We start from the raw sequence: 27,466 nt of genomic DNA, 5'->3' as shown, positions 1-27,466 counted from the left end.
AGCCTCAGGTCTCTCAAGATGTGCTCTTGTTGTTACTGCAGAACTGTCTGTAGATACCGTATTCACTTCAAAGCTGTAAGGAGAGCAGTCTGGAAGACTTACTGCCAGAAAATAATGTCTAAAACAGCAGGTTTTGGATATGTAAACTGCATCTAGGAAGTCTGGAGAGAGCCCTTCAGAGAAGCATATTCCTTTTGAAAAGGAGATGGGATTTGATTCTGAAACACATTTATTTCTATCACTGTATCACTACAGAGGGCAGTACACATGATGCACAACCCTCTTTGTGCTTTTCCCGTTATTTTAGAGGCAGTACACAAATGATCTCTGACTTTTCTGGTGGCTTGCTCTTCCTTTGCTCATGTAGAAGGACGAAGACATTTCTATGGCTACTCTGAAGCCATCACATTTTTTCAGCGAAATGTGGACGCTTTGTACCCGCTGCCACCAGCTGCAACACTTCAGTGGTCCCAAAGCAAGTAACAAAAGTCCCAAAGCCCCCAGCGTGACAAACAAGAACGTCTTGTTCTCCACCTGCTTGTGTAAGGACTCTCCGGTTAGGCTGGAGCCCCACGCACTGCTGTGGGTTGGGCTGCAGTCACCGTCGGGGCAAAAATCACAGTTCAACCGAGATGAGCAGCGAACGGGGCACCAGCACCGTGGCAGATCGGCTTCTCTAAATATATGCAACTCCGTGACAGTTTTAATGGTAGATTAGAGCATTCATTAGATGTGTATTTGTGCAGTGTATCTACCTATCATATACCCAGCGCTTCTCTCCACGGGCGGGAAGCAGGGACTGGCAAAGCTGGCATGCCCGTCCTCTCCGCCACCGGGGCTGCCCAGCGTGCGAAAGCTGCTGCTCCCCGGGCGAAGAGATGCGCAGGGCAGGGCAGGGCAAGGCAGGGCGGGACGAGGCCGGCAGGCGTGCAGCGAGAGGGGCAGCGCCAGAGCCACCCCACTGCTCGGCCTGGAGGGGAGGAGCTGGAGCCGCCCGGTCGCAGCTCCAAGGGCATCGGCGTGTGGCCGCCGGGCAACGGGAAGGACACGGGACGGGACACTTCTCCGGGAGCTGTGGGCCCGCGGGGCTCTGTCCCTTTAAGGCACTCGGGTGCGGCGGTGGCGGGTGCCTGGCCCTTTAAGGGATGGCCCCGCCCCAAGCCCCGTGAGCCCCGAAAGCTCCGGCAGCCCCAGGTACCGCGCTGGGTGGTGGGAGCTTTGCTGCCTTTTGCCCAGCGCAGGAGGGAGAGTGCTGGGCCGGCCGGGGGTCCCGCCGCTCGGGCGACGGGGTGGAGGGAGGGTCGTGCGTGGGGCTCAGGGGCTGGAGGCCGCGGCCTTGCTGTCCTGGCGAGTGGGTGTCCTCTCTCCGGTCGGGCCGGCGGAGGGCTGGGGCAGGCCGGGGGGAGCCGGGGAGGGGGTAGGAGTAGGCGTAGGGGGGGTGCGGTTGTCTCGCTACTCGCCCCTGGGTTCTGTCTTACCGGGACTGCTCTTGTTCCGGGCCACGGCAGCAGCAGCCGCCCGGGCTGCGCTCCGGGAGTCGGGAAGGGGGAGTTGGCGCCGTGCCGCTGAGTCCCGGCACCCCCTGTGCGTGCTCTGGACCCGGTTTGGGATCTCCCCGTCCCGGCAGGCGGAGGGGACGGGAGGGCGGCCTCCCCCGGCAGGTTCACGGCCCCGCGGGGGAGGCAGGGAGAGCTGGCGGGTGAGGGCCGGGGTGGGGCCCAGCGCCGGACGCCCCCGGGAGCCGGTCTGTCCGCCTGGCGGTCAGCCCCTGTCTGTGCCGTCCCGGAGCCAGGTGCAGGCCCGGAGGGGTTTGGTGCCGACCCTCCCTCCCTTCACCGCCTGGCGTCATGGCTATGAGGGAGCTGGTGGAACCGGAGTGCGGGGGCTCCAACCCCCTCATGAAGCTGGCCGGCCACTTCACCCAGGACAAAGCCTTACGGGAGGAAGGACTTCAGGGCCCTCTGGCCTGGCCCCCGGGGGCTCCCGGAGCTGCAGCCGTGAGTGTTGCCGTGAGGGTGCTCTGTTTGCTGGGCTGGGGCTGGAGGTGGGGCCTGCCGGGTACCGGGTCGGTCAGCACCGGGTAGGGGTGTGCAGGGTGGAGGGGGTGTGGGGCGAGCAGGACGGGGGGGCTGTCGGTGCAGAGTTGCTTTTTTTTTTTTTTTTTTTTTTTTCTGGGAGGAGACTGGGCTCAACCAGTTAGTCCAGCAGCCAGGTGGGGCAAGGGCTTGTCTGTGGAATCTGCATTTGTGGGCACTCGAGAGGATGCTGGTGGCTGTGGTGAGCTGTGTGCTTGTCACAGGGCCTAACTCAGAAAGTGGCGGGAGGGCAGTTAGCATTTCTCAAAATATTCCTGCTCCTTTGGCTTCCACATTACCAGGCAACTAATGCAAGAAAATGCTGACAGCTGGATCACGAAGAAGATGTGCACTAATTGGGTCATGATGTGTGTATGGAGAGACCTTTGGGGTCAAAGCTGTTGAATTAATTGCCCACTATTCCCTGTAGGTGCCCAAACCACTGGGAGTGGCCACTGAAGATGAGGTGAGAACGGATTGATGCATTTCCTTATTGCTTTTCATATAAACAGTTTGCTGGTTTTCCCCTTACCTAGTCTGTTCCCTTCTCTCATGCTTCATGACTGCCTGTTTGTCTTCTGTGCTATGTTTGTGTTCCATCTCTGTCTTTGGCAGTTGGTTGGAGAGTTTCTGCAAGAGCAGAATGCACCTTTGCTGTCCCGTGCACCCCAGACCTTTAAGATGGATGACTTGTTGGCTGAGATGCAAGAGATTGAACAGTCCAGCTTCCGACAGGCCCCTCAGCGAGGTGAGTGGAGCTGGAGAGCTGGAAAACATCTTGGTGTTATGGTTAAGCTCCAAGGAAGGTGGTTCCCATCTATTCAGCACTTGTGAGATTCCCTCTGGGATACTGTTTCCAGATTTGAGCTTCCCAGTACACTGACATACTGGAACAAGTCCAGTGGAGATCAGTAAGGTGTTCAAGGGCTGGATCACCTACATGCTGTAGGAGGAAATGCTGAGGGAACTGGGTTTGTTCAGCCTGAGGGAGAAAAGTCTAAGGAGCAGTGGGGTGGAGTGTGTAGTTGCTGTCCTCAGCAGCCATGGCCAGGATCTTTGAAGACAGCAGAAGGACAGCAAAAGCCCAAGGGGCAAGGATACAAGTTGTGGAAAGAGGAACTGACTGAATGAAAGGAAATGTTTCTTGCCTTGGATGGCAGTTCAGTACTGGAAGAAGTGCCCAGTGTGACTGGGTAATCTCCAGCCTTGGGCCAAGTTCAGAAGTTACCTGGTGAATGCCCTGAATAACCTAATCTCTAGTGTTAACTTGCTGTGAGAACACTAGCAGCCTCCAGAGATTTGTTCCAAAAGGAACCTTTCTCTGATTTTATTTAAAGAGAAAGATGTGAGATGGTAAGGGCTAGGCTGTGAGCCCTTCCTGTCCTTCAATGTTTTTTTCCTTTTTGTAGCTCCAGGTGTGGCAGCCTTGGCACTCTCTGAAAACTGGACCCAGGAATTCTTGGCTGCAGCAGATAGTGCTGGTGATGTCTCTTCAGATTACAATGAGGCTGACTGGTCACAGGAATTCATTGCTGAAGTGACAGGTGAAGGGCCCCTTTTGGAATTACTATCAAGATGCTGCTGGGTCAGATGCCTGTGTACAATGGAGAGCTACTGAACATGAAATTAGAGTAATACTTTGGGCCCAGCAATCAGTGTTTACTGCAGCAGATTTAACAGGGGAGGGAAAAAAAAAAGCATCTTTGTGATGGCTTAGCCAAATTGTTCACAGTGTGGTGTGAGAGCTTTTATTCCTGTATAAGGATCTTAGGGGCTTAGGTTACTTGGAAAACTTTGGAGAAGGAGGTTATTCTAACTTGGTTTATAAAAATGAATATGATTCAACTGATGCAAATTCTGGACCAAATAGAGTCTGGTTCTGCTTCTGGTTTATATGTTCTGTAATTTGCTCTCTTAAGGCCTTTGGTACCAAGGTGAATATTATTTCATGTGCTTTGACCAAATACTTTTTGTCAGTTTCATGGTGGTAGAGAGACATTGCATGTTGGAAATGTGCAATGTGAATGTTTCTGTCCCAAAGATTAGGCAATTGCATTTTAAGCAGGGCAGTAGTTCATTTCAAAATCCATCCTGCATTGTGTATAGAACTGAGGAGTGTCATGCTACCATGCTTGACCCAACTTGGAAAATATGAGTAAGATTTAAATAGATGGTGTTCTCTTCTCCAGGATTTGCTGCTGTGGAGAGCCAGGTAGACTCATTTTTTTGACCTTCGTTCTTTATACTCCTGGGAATATAAATCAACATTTACACAGGTTTTGGGGAAAGTTCTTATGAAAACCTAGTGCGTTTTACGTTCTGCTTTTGACAGAGACTTGTAATGCATTGCAGACTTTCTTGACCTACATAGTATTCCTCATGGAGCAGACCAGTACATTGTGAAATTAAAGTAGAAAATCATAAGAATATTGGCACCACAGTGGTATCTGTATTAATACACAGGCTGATCCTAATGCTTGATTTTTAGGTTAGAATAAACAAAGGTAGAAGAAACAAGTGTAAACGATCTTTCATTGAAGAGGTCTTCTCTATATGTTAGCTGTGTGAAAAGTGGAGAGAGCAAAGTTAATCTGATTTATTGTCTGCCTATTTGACTCTTCTTCCAATTCTTCCCCAAACCCTATGCAGATCCACTGTCTGTGTCTCCTGCCAAGTGGGCAGAAGAATACTTAGAGCAGTCAGAGGAAAAACTCTGGCTTGGGGAATCAGAAGACCAGTCTTTGGCAGATAAATGGTGAGTCTATCTTTGCAAAGTGATTTCAGAGTAAGTTCAGGAACTCCAAATTAAGCAGACCTTTTTTTCTACACAACAGATGGTTTTTTTAGATTTAGATATCTCAAGTACTGGACTGTATGAGTTGTAAACTTTTCTCACTTTGTTCTCCCTGTCTAACAGACCACATACAGTCTTTCCTCTGTGTATTTCTAGATTCATTATTCTAGACTTTACATGTTTTTTTAGTTGTAGAGAACAGTGTAATACTGCAGAGCTTCTCTATATAAGTACCCATGGACTACAGTCAAGATTTTGAATTAAAGCAGCAAAATAAAACCAAGCAATTTGGGCTTCTTAGATCTTTCCCTAGAAGAGGTTTTGCTTATCTGTATTCTTCTTTCTCCTGGCTCTTGCATTTTCTGATAACACAGGAATGTCCATATTTGCAGAAAGTTTTTGCTGCCAGAGACTTCAGCAAGACTGAACGTAATGGCAACATCCAGAACTAGTCTCGTCCTGCTGCAAGCCAGGCAACATTCTGCGTGCTTGCTATGAGCCCTCAATCCTCTGCAAAGCTGATGCTTTTCCAAGACACCATTCCTCTTCCATAAGCATTACCTACTTACTTTGTTCCTAGATACATGATTTTGGCTTTGGTTGTGCAAAAACTTGCAATGTTTGCTAGCACATGAGCTTGCCAAGCAGTCCAGCCTGTTCTACAGAACTGTGCTGTCTCTGCAGTCGTTTAATTCTGATACTGTCTTTGTCAGTCAGTTGTGCAGTTAACTTGGTAGTAACTTTGTAAATTTAAAGGTGGATAGAGGTATCGAGGCACTTAGAAAAATCCCAGAGTCTTTAAGAGGAGGGGTTGTATCTCTCATTACTGTTGTCTGGCCCATTGTGTAGACTGTTATTAGTGAAAGTGTTCACCGTTGCCAGGTATCAGACAGTCTCTTTCTCTTTTACTGCATCTGAATGTAGGTATGAGGAATATCAACCTGAGGATGATCTTAAGAAAACTGTTAGTGATTTCCTCTCTAAAGTGGATGATCCAAAACTCAAGAATTCTGAGGTAAGAAATTCCCTGACTGGGGCTGACCGAAGTCTGGTGTGAATAAGGGATGTGTGGAATTGAGAAAGGGGAAGACAGGAATAAAGCCTTCTGCTGTCTTGTGTTTGTTTCTTCCCTGATTTCTAGAAATTGAACCCTACATTCTAGTCTAAATATTATCCATCTCTACCATATGACTCTGAAGTCCTTTCCCCCCTACATTTTTTGGCATTTTGGGCTCACTTTGCAGAGAGAAGCCCTCTTAGTGAAGGAGGGGGGGCATGGGCAGAGGGCTTGTTGGCAAAGCATCTGCCCGGCTCCCCCCTTTTTTCATTTCTCTGCCACAGTTCCTAAAGTTTGTTCGCCAAATCGGAGATGGGAGGGTATCGATTGAAGCTAATCAGGTGACCCACAGAGACCAAGATCAGGCAGAGCAATGGGCAGCTGAGTTTATACAGCAGCAGGTAGGAGCCCCAGCCATATGTGCTCGGGAGGAGGAGAGCTTTTTGTCACAGTGCACACCCTGGGAGTGAGGGAGAACGGCAAGTCCAGCGCTCAGCAATGCTCTACTAATGACTAGATTGGGGGAGGCAAGGGAGGGGCTGTTGGGCTCTTCTTAGCAGAGTCTAGCCAGAACCTGGGAAGGCATATGGGCAGTGTGAGTTTTCTCATCTCCTGTAGCACCTGGGAGGAAGGGGGGGTATCCAGTAGAACCCTTGTCCACTTTACAGGCCATCAGTTCTTGCTGATGGGGAGGAGGGATCATCACCAATCCTCCCCTCCTGCTGTTTAAGGATGTGTCCTGCAGCTTCCAAATTCTTAAAAGGAAGTGTCTTTCTGTTTCTGAACTCCCAGGGGGCATCCGATGCCTGGGTGGATCAGTATGCACGATCTGGGAACATGTCAACTCTTGATACGGAATTTGAGCAGGCGAAGACTGCTGTGGAGGTAAAGCTGACGAAGGAGGAGGGCTGGGGTACCAACTGAGAGCCACCCATGGTAGGGTTACCTCTCTCTTCTTTGCATGTTGTGAGGAGGGCTAGAAACATTTAAGAGGGGATTCTCTGTGTTGTCTATAGAGCTCAGTTTAGGGCTCAGGCACTATAGTCTCTTTGCGTTTTCCCTTCAGTCAGATGTGGACTTCTGGGACAAACTCCAGGCAGAATGGGAGGAGATGGCAAAGAGAGATGCAGAGGCCCACCCTTGGCTCTCTGATTATGAAGACCTCAGCTCTTCATCATATGACAAGGTAATTGGGACCCTCACCCCTAGCACTGTGATGGTGTGCTTTGCTGATGGATTCTTCCTCATGCTGATCTTTTGCTGTCATTTGTACCCTCATCCCAGATCAGGCAGGTGTTAAACACTGCTTTCACTTGTGCTTAGCAGCAGATGCTGTCTAGTTTTTGTCCAACATCAAATTCCAACTAATGCTTGGATTCTTTGCAATGAGTGCAAGTATTGTCCCACCCTCTCCCCCAGCTAAGAGGACACGCACCAGATGTTTATATCTCTGTTGCGAATTATTCCAGGTCTGGTTTTGGGGAAATTTTCAGCACAGAGCAGGCAAAAAGAAGAGCCATTGTTCTCTGATTTTCTACAAGCTATCAGAGAGGACGAGGTGCAGACTGATCCACAGTTCGAGTGTTTCTGTTGCAGCAAGAGTGTGCTTGTACTGTAAGGAGTTTTTTTTCCTCACTGTCTCCTGTTCTAGTATTAGCCTGTCTGTCTTCCCTGCTAGGGTTACCAGTTTGAGGAAGATAATCCCATGAGAGATCATCCAGATGCATTTGAAGAGGGACGGAGGCGTTTGGAGGAAGGTGACCTCCCCAATGCTGTCTTGCTCTTTGAGGCTGCAGTACAACAGAAGCCAGATCATATGGAGGTAAGCAAGAGCAGAGATAAGACTTTGTCCAGGTCTCCTGCTGCTTGGATCCTTCTGTTGTGAGGTGTCCTGGTGTGTGTAGAAAACTCACTTTAGTGTTAGGAGCTGTGCAGGGTGTATGAAAACATCTCCTTTTCCTGTGGCTTTGGATAAGTCGCTGATGTATGTGAATCTCCAGAAGGGCTGTGAGCAAGGAGTTTTATGACAAAGATCAGTTGCAGCTCTGGGCCAGAACCTTTGTGTAAAATCTTTGGAGCACGTAAGACTGTATGGAGCCAAGAAAAGGAATTCTCATCTCTGCAGTTGCTTCTGCAGAAGTCTTTACTGGAACTGTAAATTTGGAGATGATTGTGGCAGATAACTGCTTCCAATGTCTGTATTAAAGACTAATTCTGAGTAGCTTATTAGACTGGGGGTCTTGGTTAGGTCTTCATCTAGATACCAGGAGAAAGATGTAACCCAAAAGGGTTGAGGGGGATGGCTTGGGTTTCTTTACAGTCGTCATTTGAAGCTGTGGGCCAGAGAATGTTTTTTTTCATACTGAAGAGAAGTTTCCAGCCTCCTAATTCAGTGAATACTTATTTCCATAGAGCACTTCAGCTTCTGCAGAATGGATTGAGAAATGGAATAGGTTGTTTGCCTTTCTTCAGAGTTGGAGGATGTGGTTATCCTTGGGAGGAAGAATGCAAATACACCCGTGTTGTCTGTTTCTGGAATTCCTGTCTCTAAGAGCTAGGGATGCTGAGTTCTCAGTGTGTCTGATTGAAGCCCTGCTAATTGTATACGACTGGAAATACCTGATTTGTTAATTACTGACCCCTCAGAACAGAGCACTTGTATTCTGAGAATACAGACATCTAACTTTCTAGGGTACTGGGAGCAGGCAAAAAGTGAACAGTTTTAGAGATCTGTTTTATCTTTAAAGTTGCCAAAAGGTGTTGATAATAATCTTTCAGAATCAGCACTCTTTTCACAGGCGGTTTGGGCTGCAGGCTGAGCATGATAGTCATAGTTGAAACCTTAGGGGAAGAAGTACTCAGCCATTTTTGTCTAGTTGTATTGAAAACACTTTGACTGTGACTCTGCAAAAAGTTCAGGAGAAGCCAAGACTTCACCAGTGGTACAGTAATTAAATAGACCTGAACGACTGCTCTGAAGAAGATGTCATAGTTGCCTTGGTCCAAATCACAACTTTGGATCTCAGCTCTTCTGACTGCAGAACACTGCTGTTATCACTGTCAGCTTTTCTTGAGTTGCAGCCAGCCATATGGTGAGGCATTGGAGATTTGAGACAGTAGACTGCTTCTTGCTTGTGGTGGCTTATGCAGTGTGTCTGGCTCTTTGCTAATGAAACAGTTACCTTCCTTGAGATGCAGTGGTTACTGCATTTTGTGACTTGCATTCAAAACCCAGGTATTTCATACTGGCAATCCCACCAACTATCCAGTCAATTTTTGAGCATGGGGTGTGGTTATCAACATAAAGTGAAGAGGTACTTTGTATTTAGTGCCTTAATTAAATATTCTCTGTGTCAGCAGCCTGGAGAGGGAAGGAAGTGGGTTTTATGTATTGGTATCATGATGATTGAAGATTCAGCGAAATAACAGTGCTTCTACTTTCAGGTCTGATGTTCAACTTCCCAAGGTTATTACTTGCTAGTGGACCACTGCATGAGTATATACAGCTGCCTGCCTTGGGGGTCTCCTCATTTTTAGCACTGTTATGCTGTTTTGTTCTTCAGAAATAAGAGACCTGCTTTTCCCTCCTTCCTCTGCAGCTTGGCTACAGTTAGAAGTTAAAAGTGGAGACTTAATGTAAAACTGTCAACAGTTGCTTTATGATAGATCTCCAGGTAGATACTAGCTTCTTTTCACTACTACAACACCACTAGTTTTATTTGCCTTGATGACCCATGTGCTGTCAAGTCTGTATGTCTACTGAGATAAACTTATATCTTTGGCTAGTGTGTGTACTTCCATATATTTGGTCTCACTCTAAAAAATGTGTGGGAGAATCTGGTGGATTTAATCTCTGTGGCTGTGGCTTATCATCTGATCCTTTCTATCTGGATATGAAGAAGTCTGACTTTATGCATCTTTCTCTTTTCCAGGCCTGGCAGTATCTGGGAACCACTCAAGCAGAGAATGAACAGGAGCTTTTGGCAATCAGTGCCCTCAGACAGTGAGTGTTGCAGAAGTGCTTTTGAGCATGCATCCTTTTCTAGTGCATGGTGCCATAAGAACCATATGGCTCGCATGGTGTGCTCTGTCTTGATTGTGCTATCTTCTGTGTCTGGGTGTCTCTCAGGATGATTTAATATTGTATTAAATTCTCATTATTTGCTCTGTAGGTGCTTGGAACTGCAGCCTGGGAACCTCACAGCACTTATGGCTTTAGCAGTCAGCTTCACCAACGAGTCCTTGCAGAAGCAGGCATGTGAGACCCTACGGGACTGGCTACAACATAAACCAGACTATGCCCATCTGCTGAAGAAGGAAGCAGAGGAGAGTGTCTCTAAGACAGACCTGGGGCCTTCCAAGCGTGTCCTAGGTTCCCTGTTGTCCGAGTGAGTTAGGGTGACAAATTTCAGCCTTCGGCTGAAAGGCTTCTTGGAAAGGTCGAGACTGATCCAGGCAGGTGCAGAGGGAGCAACCCCAAGCCAGCTCTCTCCACAGCACACCAATGTTCTTTTCCAGCTCGCTGTTCACAGAGGTGAAAGAGCTGTTCTTAGCAGCTGTGCGCAGCAACCCCTCGTCTGTGGATCCCGATGTTCAGTGTGGCCTGGGTGTCCTTTTCAACCTTAGTGGCGAGTACGAGAAGGCCGTGGATTGCTTCAGTGCCGCACTCAGTGTGCGCCCCAATGTAAGAAAGGGCAGACTGTGGATACCTGGTTGGTTGTGGGTGAAAGTTTGGGTGGAGGTGCTGTTTGTACGAGAGGTGTTTTTGGAGTGTCGGAGTAAGACGGGTATATGGGGGGGGGGGGTCAGAGGAGGGTGGTTTGGAGCTTAAAGATCCAGTTTATCTCAGCCCTTTCTCTCTGTCCCCCTTCTCTAGGACCATCTTCTGTGGAACAAGCTCGGGGCCACTCTGGCCAACGGGAATCGGAGTGAGGAAGCTGTGGCCGCGTATCGTCGGGCACTGGAGCTCCAGCCGGGATACATCCGCTCCCGCTACAACTTGGGCATCAGCTGCATCAACTTAGGTGCCCACCGGTGAGCATAGCTTGGGCAGATCTGCTCTGACCCACGAGTGTGCATGTGTTTGTGGGAGAGAGACTACGATAGGTTATCTGGGCTCTGCCATGCTGCCTGCAGCCTAGGAGAGCAAAGCGAGTGTGTGGACTCTGCCCTGATGCAGCTGGATGGAGTAGGGGCCATCTGATTTCATTTTCTGTGAAGAGGGTAAACGGGAGTCTCTGATGGTTCTGGAGCTGGGCAAGATCTGGTGAAGAGGAGGAAATGGTTTTGGAGGGAAGTTTTTAGGAGCAAGTTGGGGAGGGAGCATGAGATGTACCATCTTCTCCAGTAAGCATGTGTATGTTTCCATCTTGACAGGGAGGCTGTGGAGCACTTCTTAGAGGCTTTGCACATGCAGCAGAAGAGCCGGGGCCCACGGGGGCAGCAAGGTGCTATGTCTGACAACATCTGGAGCACTCTCCGCATGGCCCTCTCCATGCTGGGGCAGAGTGACCTCTATAGGGCAGCTGATGCCCGTGATCTCCCCACACTGCTTCAGGCATTTGGCCTCCAGCAGTGACTCTGGGATGGGCTCCCCTGCGAGTGTGGGGTTGGCCTAACCCATCAGTGACCTTTCTTAGAGAGGAAATGTTCACTAGGGTTCACGCATATGTTTGCTCTGGTAGGGCAGATCATTGGCAACTGTTTTAACCTCCCACTGAAGTGTGCAACTTCTTCTACCTGTCTGTTGTGGTCTGAGCATCTCTGAGTGGTTCACATTATCACCTCCATGAGTGAGTGACACTCTGCTGGTAGGCATATGATCCAAGTGGGGAAGACAGCAACATCCAGCCCTCTTGCCAGACTGCATTTGCAGTAGTGCCCAGCTTGGCTATGAGACCTCATGATAGCCATTCTGCAGAGCCTGCCTGCTGGTCATGTCTCAATTGCAGGCTTCTTTGGTGGGGTTGGATTGCCATGTGGTGCAAGGGTGAGTAATTCTGGGTTTTGAGCATGCTTCCCCTGTGTATGTGCTTGCATGTGTGTATATGTGGGTTGCTAGGAAAAAACAGAGGGCAGCAGTCCCCATTTCTGGGTACTGGTAACTTCATGGTACAGTCAGATGTCTTCGTGAGCCTTTGAAGAACAGAGTACTGTACTTATGCTAGGGATACAAATGGGAGCCCTTAACCTGTCGAGGTAAGAGGAGATTCTAAAGTTCACACTGAAAAGAATATGATAGGTATAAAAGTCTAAAATGTAACCTCCCTTCCCAGAATATGGTGGGGAAAGGGTCAAGTCTTAATTTTCACTTGATCATCTGTCATTTGCCTTTGTGCAGAAGTTCCCCATCTTGCGTGTAACTGAATCTTGTTAATTATAAATATCTGTATATTATTCTATTGAGGAAATGTTTTTTAATTGTAAAGTATTTTATATAATAAAATGGGGAGAATGAAAATTGCCAAAATTACATCTTTTTCTGTGTCTCTGGAGCTGCATGCAGTGGGTAGATCTCTGGGGTATAAGTTCACTCCTCAAAAGACAGATCAGAGTCTGTCAATTTTTTGTCTCCCCTTTTGACCCTGGTTTTGTTTTATTGATAGCTGATATGCAAATGAAGGTTGGAGGACCTCAGGCTTCATTCTGTGAGCCAGCAGAAGAGATTCCCTGTGCCAAAAGGTCTCTCTTTTTTGGTGTTAAGGTGTAGGAGTCAGTTGTTTGGCTTTTTCATTTTCTTGCCAGAAGGGAAGTTGTGTTAGATTTCATCACGTGTTTAGGAGCCTGACTGCTGCAGTAGTCATGACTGAAGGCTGAGCCAGGGTGCACTTGACTCTTCTACTCCCACCAGATAACTGCTTCTTCACCTCTCTACCTCACAGGTTTCTGCTCTCTCTGATTTGTTTCTGCTCCTGATTGTTAGAATAGCAAAAAGCGTGCACAGAGAATAGTTCTTGCTCTATGTTTTCTGAGCTCTGGCTTCCTGATGTCTCCCTTCCACATCTTTTGGCACTAAAACACTGAAACCTACATCCACTGTTCTGAAATTGCTGTAATGCATGCAAAACAATTTGATGCTTGCGCTGTCTAAAAAGAATGCTGCTATGTCCAGGTCTCACACGTTGCTCCTGATCAGAGAAGTGCCTTTTGGTTTTCACTGATCTCAATCTGGTCAGATTCTTCTCTGTTGAGCAAAGCAGAATAGTAATGTCTATGCTGTTCCTCTCCTGCTGTGAAGGTATTCTCCCTTCCCCAGTTTTCTGCAGTTCTCTCACCACCAATTTCCTTTGCCTGTGTGCTGCTCCACATTCATCTCTATCACCACTGTATCATCCTACCAGTTGGCCTTTCCTTTTTCTCATCCTCAAGTTCCGTTAATATTTTTATTTTCTTCTGCCTCAATTTCTCTTGCTATTTGGCTTAGTCTCTTGTCTTTGCTCTTGTTTTTGTTCCCTATCAGATATCCCCTCCCGTCTCTTGCAACTAGAGTTGGGCTGCCACCATTTGTTCTCTTTCCTAGTGAATTTTCTCCCTTTCTTCTCTCCCTCCCACCTTAAATCATCTTGCAGCAACTATGATATCTTTTTTGGGGCCAGGTCTTTCCCTAGACACTAGTATCCATTTAGTCTCCCAGGGACGAGTGAAGAATGAGCTGCCTTTGTCCAGGCCTTATCCTCCTAAGAACAGTCTTTGGGAACAGAGTGTTGATGCAGGGAAGAGCAGCTGGATGATCCTATATGCATTCTGGTACCAGTTCACACCTTTTGCCTGCCTTCTGAAGCTCTGTTTCTGGCCACCTCCAAACCAGGCTTCCACTGGGGCTCTATAAGTATCTCGATCCCAGTTTGCATGTCCAGCAATATCCACATCTTCTGTTGCCAGGCCCTGTTGTACAGCAGGAGTGGGTAGCAGTTACTTGGCATTTTAGATTGGTGGAAAGGTACGCCAGGGAGGGATGTCTGGAGGTCCTCTGGTGAACCTCATCAACAAGATTGGAACAAGTGAACAGATGCATATCAAAGGGGAGATATTAAAAGACTACTTGCTGTCTCCATCTCTGGTTTCATCAAGCCTACACAAGTGCCTTAACCAGTGAGCTACTCTACCTTTGGACTCAGGTCTGCCTCCCTTTGAAGCAGGAGACTCAGTTACATCTGGACCTGGAAGGAGGAGCCACTGAAGGAGAAGTAGAAGGCACCCTAGAGTGTCCAGCTGATCACCTACAGCACGGTCAAGGGGACCAGAATCAGCATGGATCACACCCAAGTGAAGGGAGCAGTTGAGTAAAACCTGAGTTTTACAGGTGACAGAGAAGGATGTGTCCTGGTTTCCTGGCTTCAGTAGTGTAGATGGATTGCAGAGTTAGTCGTAATTTTTTGTATTGGTGTATTTGTTTAAATAAGTGTATACATTGCACTTTTAAAAGGTTGTAGACAAAGAGAACTTTAAAAAGAGTCATGTTACTCAAACTGAAGAGTTTTCCTCCCAGTCTTGGTAAAAATACAAGGGGACTTACTACAATGAACAATATTAATTTATTAAAGTTTTGAATAAATTAAAGTCTCAAAGAGGAAAATTGATGTTGTCTCTTACTTGAAATAAGTAAAACTTTGGGCTAAAATCACATGAAAGTTAACTGAGAAACACACAGAATAAAATTGAGCTTACATAATCCCAGACTAGGAACTATTAAAAAAACCCACACCTTTGTGCCTGTTTACCTTATCCAACCCCCTGCTCACAGCAGGCCTGCCTTGAATTCTGTATAACATAGTAGCACAATCTGGGTCCTTCATAGAGCATTGAGTGTGTGATCAAAGGGGGTGTTTCAGTATATGCTTTTTCTGTTCATGCTTCTTCCTATGTTTCTGCTGGATTTCTTCCTTCAATGTTTTATTTATTTATGCTTAGAGCCCCAGGAAATCGTGGAATGTCTTGTTGTTGTCCTTGGCCATCACTCAGCCTGGAGGTACCAGCAAGTGATTTGTGCTTTGAAGTCTTTATACAGTGCTCCTCATTAGCTTTTCTACTTACCAAGAAGGGGGGGCTGCTGCCATTATACCCTCTGCTTTACCACTGCAGGTTTTTTTCATCTTGAGTGAGGAGCCTTATTACGATCCTGGGTTTTTCTGAGTTACAGCCCTCTGATGTCTTGTTTTGGATCCTAGGTTTCTACCTAGCATAGTTGGCAGGATGGCAAGTGATGTCACCAATTACCTACAAAAACATGGCATCAATCCAAACCTTGGTTTTCCAGACCAATGGGTCCATGATAATTGGCATGATTAGAAAGCAGTAAAAAAACAATCAAATATTTCCAGAGATTCAACTAAAGAGGGAAAAGATCATAGCATAGAATGGTAGGGGTTGGAAGGGAATTCTGGAGATAATAGAGTCCAACCCCACTGCCAAAGCAGGATCACCTAAGCAGGTCACACAGAAATATGTCCGGACAGGTCTTGGAAGTCTCAGGAGAAGGAGACTCCACAACCTCTCTGGGCAGCCTCTTCCAGTGTTCTGTCACCCTTACAATAAAAAATTTTTCCTCATATAAAGGTGGAACTTCCTGTGTTCCAGTTTATGTCCAGAGAAAAGAGCCTAATTTGCAAAGTGCTAGACACCTATTTAGAAGCTGCTAATAAGGACAGGAAGAATAAAAATAAAAGGGAGTAGAACCTTAAAGAGGAAATAGAAAGCAGCTGAATTAATACTGTGAAAACTGAGCACCTGCAAAAGCAGTTGCAGGAAGAAAAGGAGAAAAACCAACACTCAGAACAAGTTGGAATGATGCTTGTGCAGGCTCCCCATCCCTCAGGTATTAATAAACTGATTGTATCCCCTAGAGAATGGGATGGAAACATATGGGGTAACCCTAGCTATAGCAAACTGGGAGAAGATGATTCTTTGTTTCTCTCAGATTCCTCAGAATATGACGCTAGACCCATCATTGAAGCAGAATACATTCTAATTCCAGTAGGTTCTGAACAACAATTCATAATACTTTAAATAGACACGGGAGCACAAATTTCAGTAAAACAACAAGATGCCGAGAAGCTCAGTGTATGACCTGGACAGCAAAGAGAAAGTAACTGGAGAAAATGTAGTGTTACTTGCTAAACTGCAAAGGTTAATTTATGGCTCCTGGTTGAGTGTATCATCTGTTTGAGTGTGTATAATCTACTCACTTCACAATTAAAGAACACAATGAAAATATTTTACATTTCTATGTTCTGAATGGCTGAACCTGGCATCCACCACATTGTTCATTGATAAACCCGAATCCTGATAGAAATCTAGAAACACAGTGTGCTTACTCTGTGCAGCCCCTGCACTCCCTGATCCAAAAAATTACTGATGTTCCACAGTATCCACTCTCTCCTGCTTCACAAACTGAAATTTCTGAAGTAATAGCAGATTTAGGAAAATGACACGTAATCTCCAAACCCCACTCCCCATACATTTCACTGATTCTGACCAGTCTCAAAACTGGACTGGAGGTGGCATTTGAGAGTTTATTATTGGCACTTAAATGCTAAGACATTACAGCAGTAACAGCTGCTGTACCAGGCACTGAAAACTTAACAGCTACTTTGCAAACAGCTGCACACCCAGAGTTGGCAATGCTAAATGTAAAAGGTATGTTATTTGTGGTCCCTATTATGGTCCCCTATTATGGTAATAGGTTTAGACTGGAAGAAATTCTTCAGTACAAGGGGGGTGAGACTCTGGAACAGATTGCCCTGAGAAGTTTTGCATGCCCCCTCCCTGGAGGTGTTCAAGGACAAGACTGGATGAGGCCTTAAGCAACCTTGCATGGATGAGAGGCATCCCTGCCCATGGCAGAGAGGTTGGAGTAGATGGTCTCTAAGGTGCCTTCCAATCTAAGCCATTCCATGATTCTTACAGGAAAAAGATAGATAAATCTGCCTTTACTTGGGAGGGTATGCAATATACCTTTAATTGACTCTTACAAACATTCTCCCATGATTGTTCATGCTACACTTGCTTGAACTATTGCAAACAGTCACTCTCCCACAAGATGAGAAACTATGCCAACACACTGATGATATTCTAATTGGAGAACCTTCCCCTGGATCAGTGGGGAAGCAGCAGCAGTCTGTGATCCTATTACAGTGAAATGGAGTTTTGCACAGCATGGCACTTCTTGCAATCAGTTCCAAACTGGCTCTGACGGACTCAAAAAATATTTATTATTTGGCTCAACCGCTTTTAAAGAGACAAAACAAAGATACCCCAAATGGGAAAAAAGAACTTTTGTATCTAGTCCAAGCAGTTAAACAAGTTGAGCCACTGAAGGGTCCATCATCCAGCAAACCCCTGCCCTGGTTTCTTTTGTTTTTGCCTTTCAGGAACAATACCAGGAATGATACCAACACACCTCTCCTGAAGACCAAGTTACCCACTAGAGAATTGCTTATATTTCTTAGGGGAGCAATCATCACCAGCATAAACCAAATCCAGTTCACATATTGACAACAACAACCCACAGGGTGGAGACCCTTACTTTTATTTATGGTAATCAATATGACACGTCCAGTACATTCTGCATCACATGTTTCTCAGTTGTAGGTGCAATCTATTGTAACATCAATTAGAAGAGAAGGTGAAGGAGCTATTTTACCCACCAAAATTTAGTAAGTGATCTGGAATAGCATGACTAAATTTAAGAGAGATTTTCAACCCCAGTGGTACCCGCTCAATTTCGCCTTTGACCCCATAAGTATTAAATCCACAGCTTTTGTTTTGATAATATACAGTGCTTCATTATACACCAAATCATTGTGCTGGGATTAAATCACCATGGGACTATATGTATTGAAACATATAGTTTCAATACCCAACAAAATTGAGAAAAAGGGGCAAACTGCTCATGTAGATGCATATGTTGCAATTTATCAGTGAAAGTAACACCATCAAGGCTCAAGACATTTTTCCTGACACTGAGCAGAATGTTTGTCATTTTCAAAAACACCCCAGTGAGACCTCGGAAACTAATGGTATATATTGGAAATGGGTATGTCTGTGTAAGAACCCTTTGTGTTTCTATACTTACAGATAACACCCCTGCAACAATGAATAACTACTCAAATATTTGAAATTGTAATTGTAATAAAATTACAGGATGCAAATTCACAGAATCACAGAATGTTAGGGGTTGGAAAGGACCTCTGGAGATCATCTAGTCCAAAACACCCTGCCAGGGCAATTTCACCTAGAAGAGATTGCACAAGATATCATTCAGGTGGGTTTTGAGTGTTGGCAGAGACTCCACCACCTCTCTGGGCAGCCTGTTCCAGTGATTTGCTACCCTCAAAATAAAGAAGTTTCTTGTCATGTTTAGATGTAACTTCCTATGTTCTAGCTTGTGCCTGTTACCTCTTGTTCTGTCACTGGGCACCATTGAAAAGAGACCAGGCTCATCCTCCTGACACCCATCCTTTAACTATTCATAAGCATATTTCCACTATTTGGTTCCTGTTGCAAGCCATCAATTGCTGCAATCGAACTGTATGTCATATCAAAATTTTCCACTGATGCCAGTGGAATGAACCTTACATTGGTGAGAAAACTGCTGCAATGTAATGACCTGAATGAAGTGCTAAACTGGATTTGAAACGATGGACTGAGAAACCTAATTGCTGTCCATCGTGATGTGAGAGATCCTTCCCTAAAGGAATGCTGTAGGGGTGGTGATCTGGAGTCAGTGTTCATGGGAAAAGTGTAAGGGTAAGCATAGAGTGGATACTCTCATATTCTCTAGAACTCTGCTGCTTAAAAGACTTTTTAATGACCCAGAAGTTGCATCAGTATGTTTGTTTAATAGCATTTGGTGATATTACTCTCTCCCTGAGTCTTGCTGATTTTTAAACTGGGTGTTGATTTTGTTTTTCTACGATGTTGTGTGGGTTCACAGAAGAGCTATATTTTGATATCTAAACTACTTTCTTTAAGTCTGCTACCTCTTCCTTTGTCTTCTCCTTTTTCTGGTACTCTAAGATGTAGCAAAGTATGGTTCTTGTACAATCCACATCTCCCAAGGAGGCTCCCTCTCCCTGCCTCTCTACCCCATGCTTCTGTATGGTTTCTACTTCACTTCATTATTGCCAATATTTCTGTCATGCCCTGGCTTTCCTTGGGACCCTGACCACAAAGAGAATGTCTCCTTCTCCTCTTCATGGTCAGCCCGTGATGCTCAGAACCCTTTTGGCAGGCAAGACTGATACTGAGGAAGGACTGAAAACAGCAGGGCAGCTCTCCCCACCTGCAGCAGCAAAGCAGCAACAGGAACAGGACAGGGAGACCTTTGCCAGCAAAGGGCTGACCTTGGCCAGCAAAGAGCACTTTGTCAGGGCAGACTCTGGCAGTTTCTCCATATGGTAGTTCCTTGGTCCTGCAGCAATGTGTTTCCTTGCTCCCACAAAACATAAGAAGAGAAACTTTTCACCATTATGCTTAGTATGGCAAAGCATTGTCTGGTGCCACCTGATGCTTTTGGATGCCTGGTTTGAAATGCAAAGCATTAAGATTCTGTAACTGTCCATGATTTTAGGAGAAGTTGTAGGTACAGAGATCCCCAGAAAATCTGATGCCGGATGGGCAGGTTTTTAGAAAAACTTTTTATTTTCTCTGTTGCATTTCTGAAGCAGAAGTGACACCTGGTGTTGAGTGGAGGGCAGGGCACTGTCTGTCACGCGTGGCCGAGACCCCGAAAGGGTTTAGGGGTACAACCTGCTAAGAAAACATGAGGACACATTTTCTGAGTGTGTGACTTTGTAGCTGGAGAGGCTTTGCCAGCCAAATGTGGTGCTGTGAAGCCAGGACCTTTTTGAAGGTCTATGACATTTTTTTCCCCCCCCCTGGTACTAAGCATCTAATTAGGCTGGGACTTTGTGTTTGCACAGTCCAGCTTAGCAGCCAAGCATGGAAATCCATTTGCACATTTAGTAGACAGGGGGACAGAAAGTAACTCAGCAACCCATATTTTTTCTCTCAAGAATTTGGTATTTAATGCATTTATTGGTGGGCGTGCTGAGCACAGCTTGAGGTTCTGTCATCCAGTTGCGTGTTACTATGTTACATTTTTGATGTCTGTTTTGTTTGAAGAACAGAAGTCTTAAAACTAAAATTAAGAGACTACCTCTTTGTGATGAAGCATTACTCGTCTAGCTCAAACAACTGTCAAGAAAGTAAAAACCCCCCAAACCCACACGCCCCAACCACAAAATCCCTCAAGCCCCTCCCCTGCCAAAACCAAAACCAAAAAACCCACCCTAATGTCCTGATGCCTTAAGTTCACAACGACCAGACAACATAGCAATCAGGAACTAGGGAAATGCAATTCATGTGTGATTTTTCTTTTTTTAAAACCCCATGATTTTAAAATAAGGAATAAACAGAAATGAGTAGCTATTTAGATGCAAACTAAGGTGTTCACTGTGATGGAGAAGGGTGGGAACACGAAAGGATCTGGAGGGGAAATAACTTTGTTGTCAATTTGATTTTCTACCATTTTACATTTTCCAGCACAAGTAGATGCATACATGACATACACAGCTTTAAGTGAAATTGTTTCATCACCCTGTAATCTAGTGGAAAATAGCCTCTGGCAGTGAAATGTTGATGAACCAACCACAGAGGAAATTAAAGTAAATAGATACAGAAGAGTCCTGATGTATTTAGAACTTATTCTATAGAAGAAAAAAAACAGTAAAGTCATTATTATGCCTCATCAGAAAAAAAACAAAAAGAGGGAAAAAAAAAGAAACCCAAACATTTTAACTAGAAAAATAAAAATATTTTAGCAATTTTTACTCAAATCATAATTTATTTGTTTTGCACAATGTAGCTCTGCACATTTTCAGACGCTGCATGTTCACCCTGCTTGTTCTTCCACATTTTTCCTGCTGAGGGCAGTAGAGGAAGAGGGCTTGATGCTTTTCCGGTTTACATTTTCCTGTTTTTTCTTTTCCCTTCTGTGACAAATCTTATTTTCCAGATTTTAAGATATTGCTGTTTCTATAGAAGGAGGGTGGGGGGAAGTTTGGGAAAAAGTATTTTCCCATAAGGAAAAAACCCCCCACAACAACTGCAAAATACTCAAATTCCCAACCCCAGCCTGTGTCAGTCTGCTTTGTTCAGTGGCTTTACTTCCTTGAGCAGAAAGCACCATACGAATGAGATGAGAGACACTGAAATCTATTCAGTTTTCAATACCAATAACATTAGGAAGGATGGTCATTAGAAACAGAGATACTTTGCTGAACTTCAGTATCATCACATTGCATATTGCCTTTTGAATTTCTGTGGTGCCATGAAAAACCCCACTGCCAGTTTTGGTGCCCCGCAGAGAGGATGGGAGGGACTTCAGAATTCACTGTTGCCTCTATCACTCTGTAATGCAGTTGAGACACTCAGACTCACAGTTTTTGTTACCTTTGTCACTTGTACATCTGTCCAAAGGCCTTTTCTGAGTCTGCGGGTGCTGAAAAAGATGTCAATGTTTAGTTTGTGTTGAATTAAGTCATTATATGTATTTTTTTTTTTTCTTCAGGGACACAACTAAATATTTTAATGAATAAAATATACTAGCAATCTAAAAATCAATAGAAGCATAAAACCATGTTGTTCCAGTCCATTTTGGTCCTTTTTCTTCTAAACATTGCTCCCTTCAGTGTCCTCATTCTTCCTTGTCTTACTGTATGGTGGTCACCATGGTTCAGGAATGGAGTGGAGCCTTCCCCTTTACAGCAGCACAGAACTGTAGAGTGAGCTCACACAAACCCATGCTGTAAAGATGCAATTTGGCAGTACAGAAAAGCTGATTCCATATCTAGCTGCTGCTACAAAGCAGGGTCCTTCTTCTGCCCTCCAAATCCCAGAATGCAAATTTCAATTGCTCTGTTTCCTGCCTCTGGAGAGCAGGAAAAGAATGAGGCACGTGGCAACAAACCCACATATTTTTGTGCTAGCTTAGTTCTGTGATCTGGCACACCAGACAAGTACCAGTGAAAGAAATGCATCAGGAGGATTTGGCTGGTGCTGGTGTACAGGCATCCTGCTTTGTCAGGGGTGAACCCATCTTCTCCACTAACATCTATGTGATAGAGCAGAGGTCCCTGAAGCATCCTACACTGGGGGCTCTTAGAACAGTGACCTTGAGAAAATCCCTTTTCAAACGTTGCCTTTGGAGGTCATTACGTTTAATGACAGCCTACAGCTGCAAAATGGATACATAATCTCCCTGGCTGTAAGCACAACTATGTATTTTCTTTCTCAGGAGTTATGGTGTATGAAAAACTGGCTCATGGCCTCTGCCTCCTTGGTTCCTCTCAGAGGACTGCACACTGTGTCTGCTCATATCCAATATATATTTGAGATCTACCACTACCAAGGTTGTGGGTATTTGATTTACTTGCTCTAGAAACCATTAAATCACCCCAAGTCCTTGTTGCAAGCTTTCTCATGTCTGGCAGTAAGGGAGAGGCTTTCCTCTGAGGGTGGTTTAGCACTCAGAGAGACTGTACATCTTCCAGCCTTGGAAATGTTCAGAAGTCACCTGGGCAAGTCACCACCACATGGTAAGACAAGTGGTATAGACTCAGGCAAGCTATGAGAAGGGGGCTTAGACTCATGACTTCCAGAGGCCCCTTCCAAACTAAACCTCAGAATCCTGTATAGCATCCTGTGATGCTATACAATTGCTCATTGGCTTTCAGTGGCAGTGCTGCATGTTCATTTTTTTATACGTTTGTCATAATTCATCAAACCATTGTTTCATTTCACAATTTGGACATGGCTAAGGCAAAAAAAAGAAAAAAAAGAAAGCCTTTTAAATGAACTCTCTTTACTTCTCTGGGTATTTGCAGGATCTGGATTGCTCTTGAACTGATGAAGATTGCATTGTTTCCTCCCACTGCTGTAAAGCTTGCCGGAATGGTAGCCAATTAACATGTCTGAAAATATATTATGGCACAAACCTGCACTATGAAAATAAGCAAAAATATTGCCACTGCAACTCTGCCAGAGCCTGCTTGCCCTGCTTTACCAGCTCTGCATCCCTGACTGCTTAAATGGCTATGCCTGTGAGAAGGGGAAAATTTATTTTTTTAAAAAAAAAGCTACTTACATGCCACCTCTGTCACCTGGATGTCTCACACGGAAACCCTTTGGAAGCTAACATTATGCATTCAATGGTCTTCCAAGGTAAGCAAGCCTGTGAACTGCAGGAAGCAAAAAAATTCTACAGCCCGTGTGTTACAGAATGCTTTGATGTGTTTTTATTACTGTGATTTGGCTCTTTCAGAGAGGAAAGACAAACAAGAATCTGAAGAATAGAGACAAACAAGAATAAAGGCTCTAAGGTTTATCAAGATACTCCCTGTTGAATGGACTTTTGAACCAGAGCAATGAGGAGGCTGGTTGTACAAAGATCATAAATAAAACACATGAAGATTTTTGATACCTGAGGCTAGTATTGGCCACATCTCTGTTCTGTTGAGCAGGGTATTTCACAAGGCTTCCGTGCAAGCTATAAATGTGAGCAAGTGAGCTGCTTTTCACCATACAGCAGCACAGGACTGGAGGAAGAGCCATCAGATCTCCCTGTCCAAAATACTGACATCAAGGTGAGATGCAGACCCTTTAGATTAAACCTTTCAAAGGCTTCTTGGGCAGCTACTGTGAACTAAAGGTGAAAAGAGATTTCAGTGTTGGGATAAGAGCTGCAACATACACGTGAGGATCTGATGTCTGTATTTGCAGAAAAAAGGCATCTTTCTGGTAATGAGAAGACAGCTCCAGGATAAACCTGCCTTACAAAGGGAGAGAGTGGAGAAAGCCACTGCTTCTGAGTTTCAAGGAGTGAAAAGGAGAGGAGTCTACAAATTAGTCTTGAGCATAGGATCTTTATGTTGGGTCAGAAGAAGCAACATGATGATGATGATGATGATGATTATTACTATTATTTTTATTACTATTACTATTATTATTATTGTTATTATTATTATTATTGTTATTGTTATTATTATTTACTTTTTCCTCAGAGAGAAAGAAGGTCATTGCACTAGTGCTCAGTCAGTAAATTAAGGTTCAGATAGCTACAGCCTTCATAAATAAAATTATAACTGTGAAAAAATGCTTAAATATTCTTAATCACATAGTGAGATTTTTTTTTTCTAAATGAGATTTAAATGACTTTTTTGTTTTGTTTTTTTTTTGTTTTGTTTATTAAAATCTTGATTATGTTGCTCAGGTGTTGCAGTTCCAGTTGAACTTTTAATGTTAATTGGCAGACCTGATGTTCTCCCATCTCATCCCAGACTCAACTGAAGTATCTGTTTCTTTCCCTCATATACAGCTGCACTGAAATTTAAAACTTTGCTTTGATGACTGCTATGGGATTTAGAAAGGGAGCTGTTTTCTTAATTGCCTGCTCGTTTCTGTTCCTTACTAATAAATACCTAAGTCCAGACAGCTCCATGTGGAATTAGACATAAGTATTTGTTACAGTGATCCAAAAAGAGATTTACAGCCTGAAATTTAGTATAACTCTAAGAGCTTATGCTTTGAGCTTGGTTGCTTCTCAGCCTGTGTCAAGGAACCTCTTGACTTCAATAGCATTTCATATAAAGAGACAAATCAAGTATTGCAGTGAGTCCAAAAGTTCAGTTCTGGCCTTAGCAGAATAGATTTTTATTCCTTTTTTCAACACAAAATGCACTTACATTTATAAATTAATTTAATGTCTTTCTACGTCATTTCTTGTAGCATTATATGGGTCATGAAATCTAGTGCAAGCAACTAATGCCACTTTCTAAAATAACTCTCTAATACACTGATGAACTTGAGGAAAATATTCAGATGTCCCTTGCACTTACACATAAACCAATACACACGACCAAATAAAACTGGAGTGTTTCAGTGTACATATCTGATTTTACTTTTTATTTTCCAAATCACATTTCTGTGTCATGCCCCTTGCTCTTTTCCAGTTGCTGCTATATATATCCACTGCTAAAAATGTTTTATTTTTTCCACTATCCCCCTCCACCTCCATTATTTTATATGTGATGTGAAATGGCTTCCTACAAGCATTGCTTATTTTCTGTTTTCCTTTTTCTACAGGCTGCTATCCATCTCCTGCAGCAGGAAATCCTAATTACAGAAGTCCTACTGAGATGGGCAAAATCATCGTTTATGAGCATGCCAACTTCCAGGGTTATTCCAAAGAGTTCACCACTGACATCACCAATTTAAAAGCTGTAGATTGGAATGACTGTATTTCCTCAGTGAAAGTAATTGGCCAGCCTTGGGTGGCTTATCAACATGTCAATTTTACAGGCAACTTGCTGGTGTTTGAGGAGGGAGAACACGACTTTGTTGGTAGACAAATGAATGACAGGATCAGTTCTCTGCAGGTGATCACTGAAGATCTCCATGACCCCCAGATCACTCTCTATGAACATGCCCAGTATCAAGGGAAGAGCAGGGTGGTGAGAGAAGCAACCAACCTGGCTAGGGGATGGGATAATGACAGCATATCTTCTCACAAAGTCCAGAGAGGTGTTTGGCTGTTGTGCCAGCACAGCGATGGAAGTGGCTTCCGCTACATCGCCCGAGAACATGAACACCTCCCCAATTACAAGGCAATTAACTTCAATGACAAGCTGTCATTTCTGCGTCCCCTCCTTCCTGGCAAGAGCTGTGGCTCCTAGCCTGCAAATCCTGCAACACTGAGGGAAGATGCAGCCCAGCAAGGAATTTTGAGACCTAGGTCTCTGTCTATGTTTGTATTGCTTTTTTCCCCTGTATCACAGATGGAGAGCTCGCTCTCATGCTGCTCTGCAGATTTGTATTTCCCAGTCCTGCCTTGCACTGTTCTCCCTCCCTAGAACCTCCACAAGAGCAAGATCTATTCTATTTGGCTAAATGAAAGAGACTTGAAGAGTACAGACAGCAATGTATAACCTCTTGCACCTGCAGCTGTCATTCTCATGTCTTGTACTATGTCGTGTAAAACCATTGCAAGGTGCTACTGTTGCTAGATGCATAAGCAAAATGTGAGTGTATAATCAGCATCACTTATTTTGTGTTTGTTTTACAGCACTTCTGCTTTACCATGGCCTCTGCCATTTTTTGTGTAGCTGCCATTAAAGAAGCCATTGAAAGCAACAGAAGTCTGTTTAGTGTATTGCTTGGGGTTTAATATAGACAAATACTGCCCTTTCATGATGAGATTATTTCTACGTATTCTCAGAATGGTTTGTGCAGTCACTTGTAAATATTTTCTCTCCTGAAAGGTTTTATCTCCTTCCCTTCTCACCTGTCTGTGGGTTCAGGCTTGACTCAACCAGCCCTAAGATCTTGGTGAACATACCAAGTATTGCTGTGATCCTGGACAGACTCTCACCCAGAGACTTCACTTCATTATCTCAAGACTGATTGTATCTCAAAGCCATTGATCATACCGGTGATATAACTCCAGGTAAATAATCATCACCAGGCCCCTTTCTTTTCCTGTTCCAGGGCTGTGGTGTGGCTCCTTTGGATCAGCTTTGGATCAGCCGCCCTCACTCATAACCTGTCCTGGCAGCTCCCTCACCCAGGCAGGCCACAGTCAGAGGGAGGAGGGAAACAAGAAGACAGGACCTTATGCTGCATGTCTTCATGTTTGTTTGTTTGTTTGTTTCGGGTTTGTTTGGGTTGTTTTGTTTTGTTGAGTGAGTTAACTTTCACTTGGGGAAGCTCAAGCTGTTTTTCAAATACAGAATTCTCAATTTTTTTTTTATTTTTTTTTTTTCCCCAGACTTGCCAGCTTTCAGTGCTGCTTTCTTTCCTGCTCATTTCATTCAGTGCCAGTACTTCCCCATCTTGACAATGTAGCAGCTTTTAATCTACACTTCCAACACAAAAAATGCATTGTAGGAAGCAGGGCTGCAGTAGCCTCTTTCACCAGCAGCCCAGCTAACTCACCTTCAACTCAGCTGCTGATTCTTCCTTTAATTTCTTGGTTTTCTTGGTCAGAATATTCCTCCCCTTGTGGTGCTGCGTTTTTTTGGCGGTACCTTATTTGACTTTGCTTTAATCATAATAATGTTACGGCAAAGCTTAAATAAGATTCTCCATCCTTGTAAGTCAAATCTTAAAAAATGCAAAGCATGAAGCTGACAAAAGCACTAATGAGAGACCTTGCCTTCAGAGATCTGTTGAGATCACCAGGAAAATACTTGTGAAGCGGTGTAATGAGTGCAGTTGCAGCAGGTTACTCCTATAAAGAATTCCCCTTCATGGAGCAAACTTGGCTTTGTCTTTCATACAGTCCTAAAGCCCTACTGCTGTTCACACAGTCCCACATATTCTTGGGTGCAATTCATCTGACGAAACACCATCAGCCCTAGAGCTCAGTGCATTCATCTTGAATTCCCCAAATTCCTGGCATGTATGTGATGCATATGCCCTATAAACCGTTAAACCTGCTAAGTGTCTGCTGCTGGAGACAACCTCCCAGAGAAATATGACTTC

The 27,466-nt window shown here is 44.6% G+C and overlaps 1 protein-coding gene and 1 long non-coding RNA gene across 10 annotated transcripts; both read left to right on the top strand.

Moving 5' to 3' along the window:
- Positions 1-1,067: 1,067 nt before the first annotated feature.
- PEX5 (peroxisomal biogenesis factor 5) lies at positions 1,068-12,395 on the top strand. Of its 9 annotated transcripts, none has more exons than XM_071763407.1 (16): positions 1,068-1,194; positions 1,793-1,997; positions 2,506-2,541; positions 2,691-2,823; positions 3,485-3,619; positions 4,725-4,830; positions 5,794-5,884; positions 6,211-6,327; positions 6,719-6,811; positions 6,993-7,112; positions 7,605-7,748; positions 9,859-9,929; positions 10,099-10,314; positions 10,445-10,610; positions 10,803-10,960; positions 11,303-12,395. In XM_071763407.1, the coding sequence occupies exons 2-16, from the start codon at positions 1,848-1,850 to the stop codon at positions 11,502-11,504; spliced, it is 1,938 nt and encodes a 645-aa protein (XP_071619508.1). In that variant the 5' UTR covers positions 1,068-1,194; positions 1,793-1,847; the 3' UTR covers positions 11,505-12,395. The 9 variants fall into 9 exon arrangements, with proteins under 9 accessions (XP_071619508.1, XP_071619463.1, XP_071619533.1 ...); XM_071763362.1 differs by having other exon boundaries at positions 1,793-2,009; XM_071763369.1 differs by having other exon boundaries at positions 1,115-1,194; positions 1,789-2,009.
- Positions 12,396-23,360: 10,965 nt separating this feature from the next.
- LOC139805123 (uncharacterized) lies at positions 23,361-27,241 on the top strand. The gene is made up of 3 exons (XR_011729694.1): positions 23,361-23,571; positions 25,070-26,429; positions 26,751-27,241. It is a non-coding gene; the product is annotated as an uncharacterized lncRNA (long non-coding RNA).
- Positions 27,242-27,466: the final 225 nt, after the last annotated feature.

This window comes from Heliangelus exortis, chromosome 1 (genome assembly GCF_036169615.1).
Source record: "Heliangelus exortis chromosome 1, bHelExo1.hap1, whole genome shotgun sequence".
Taxonomy (NCBI): domain Eukaryota; kingdom Metazoa; phylum Chordata; class Aves; order Apodiformes; family Trochilidae; genus Heliangelus; species Heliangelus exortis.
This window is presented reverse-complemented; position numbering and strand designations above follow the sequence as displayed.

What these genes read in the sequence shown, in the direction of transcription:
- PEX5 (XM_071763362.1), top strand. Translation starts at nt 1,848, where the DNA reads ATGGCTATGAGGGAGCTGGTGGAACCGGAGTGCGGGGGCTCCAACCCC. An exon ending in CAGTCTTTGGCAGATAAATG is followed by an intron (nt 4,831 to 5,793) that starts GTGAGTCTATCT and finishes ATCTGAATGTAG; the next exon opens with GTATGAGGAATATCAACCTG. An exon ending in CACTCAGTGTGCGCCCCAAT is followed by an intron (nt 10,611 to 10,802) that starts GTAAGAAAGGGC and finishes CCCCTTCTCTAG; the next exon opens with GACCATCTTCTGTGGAACAA.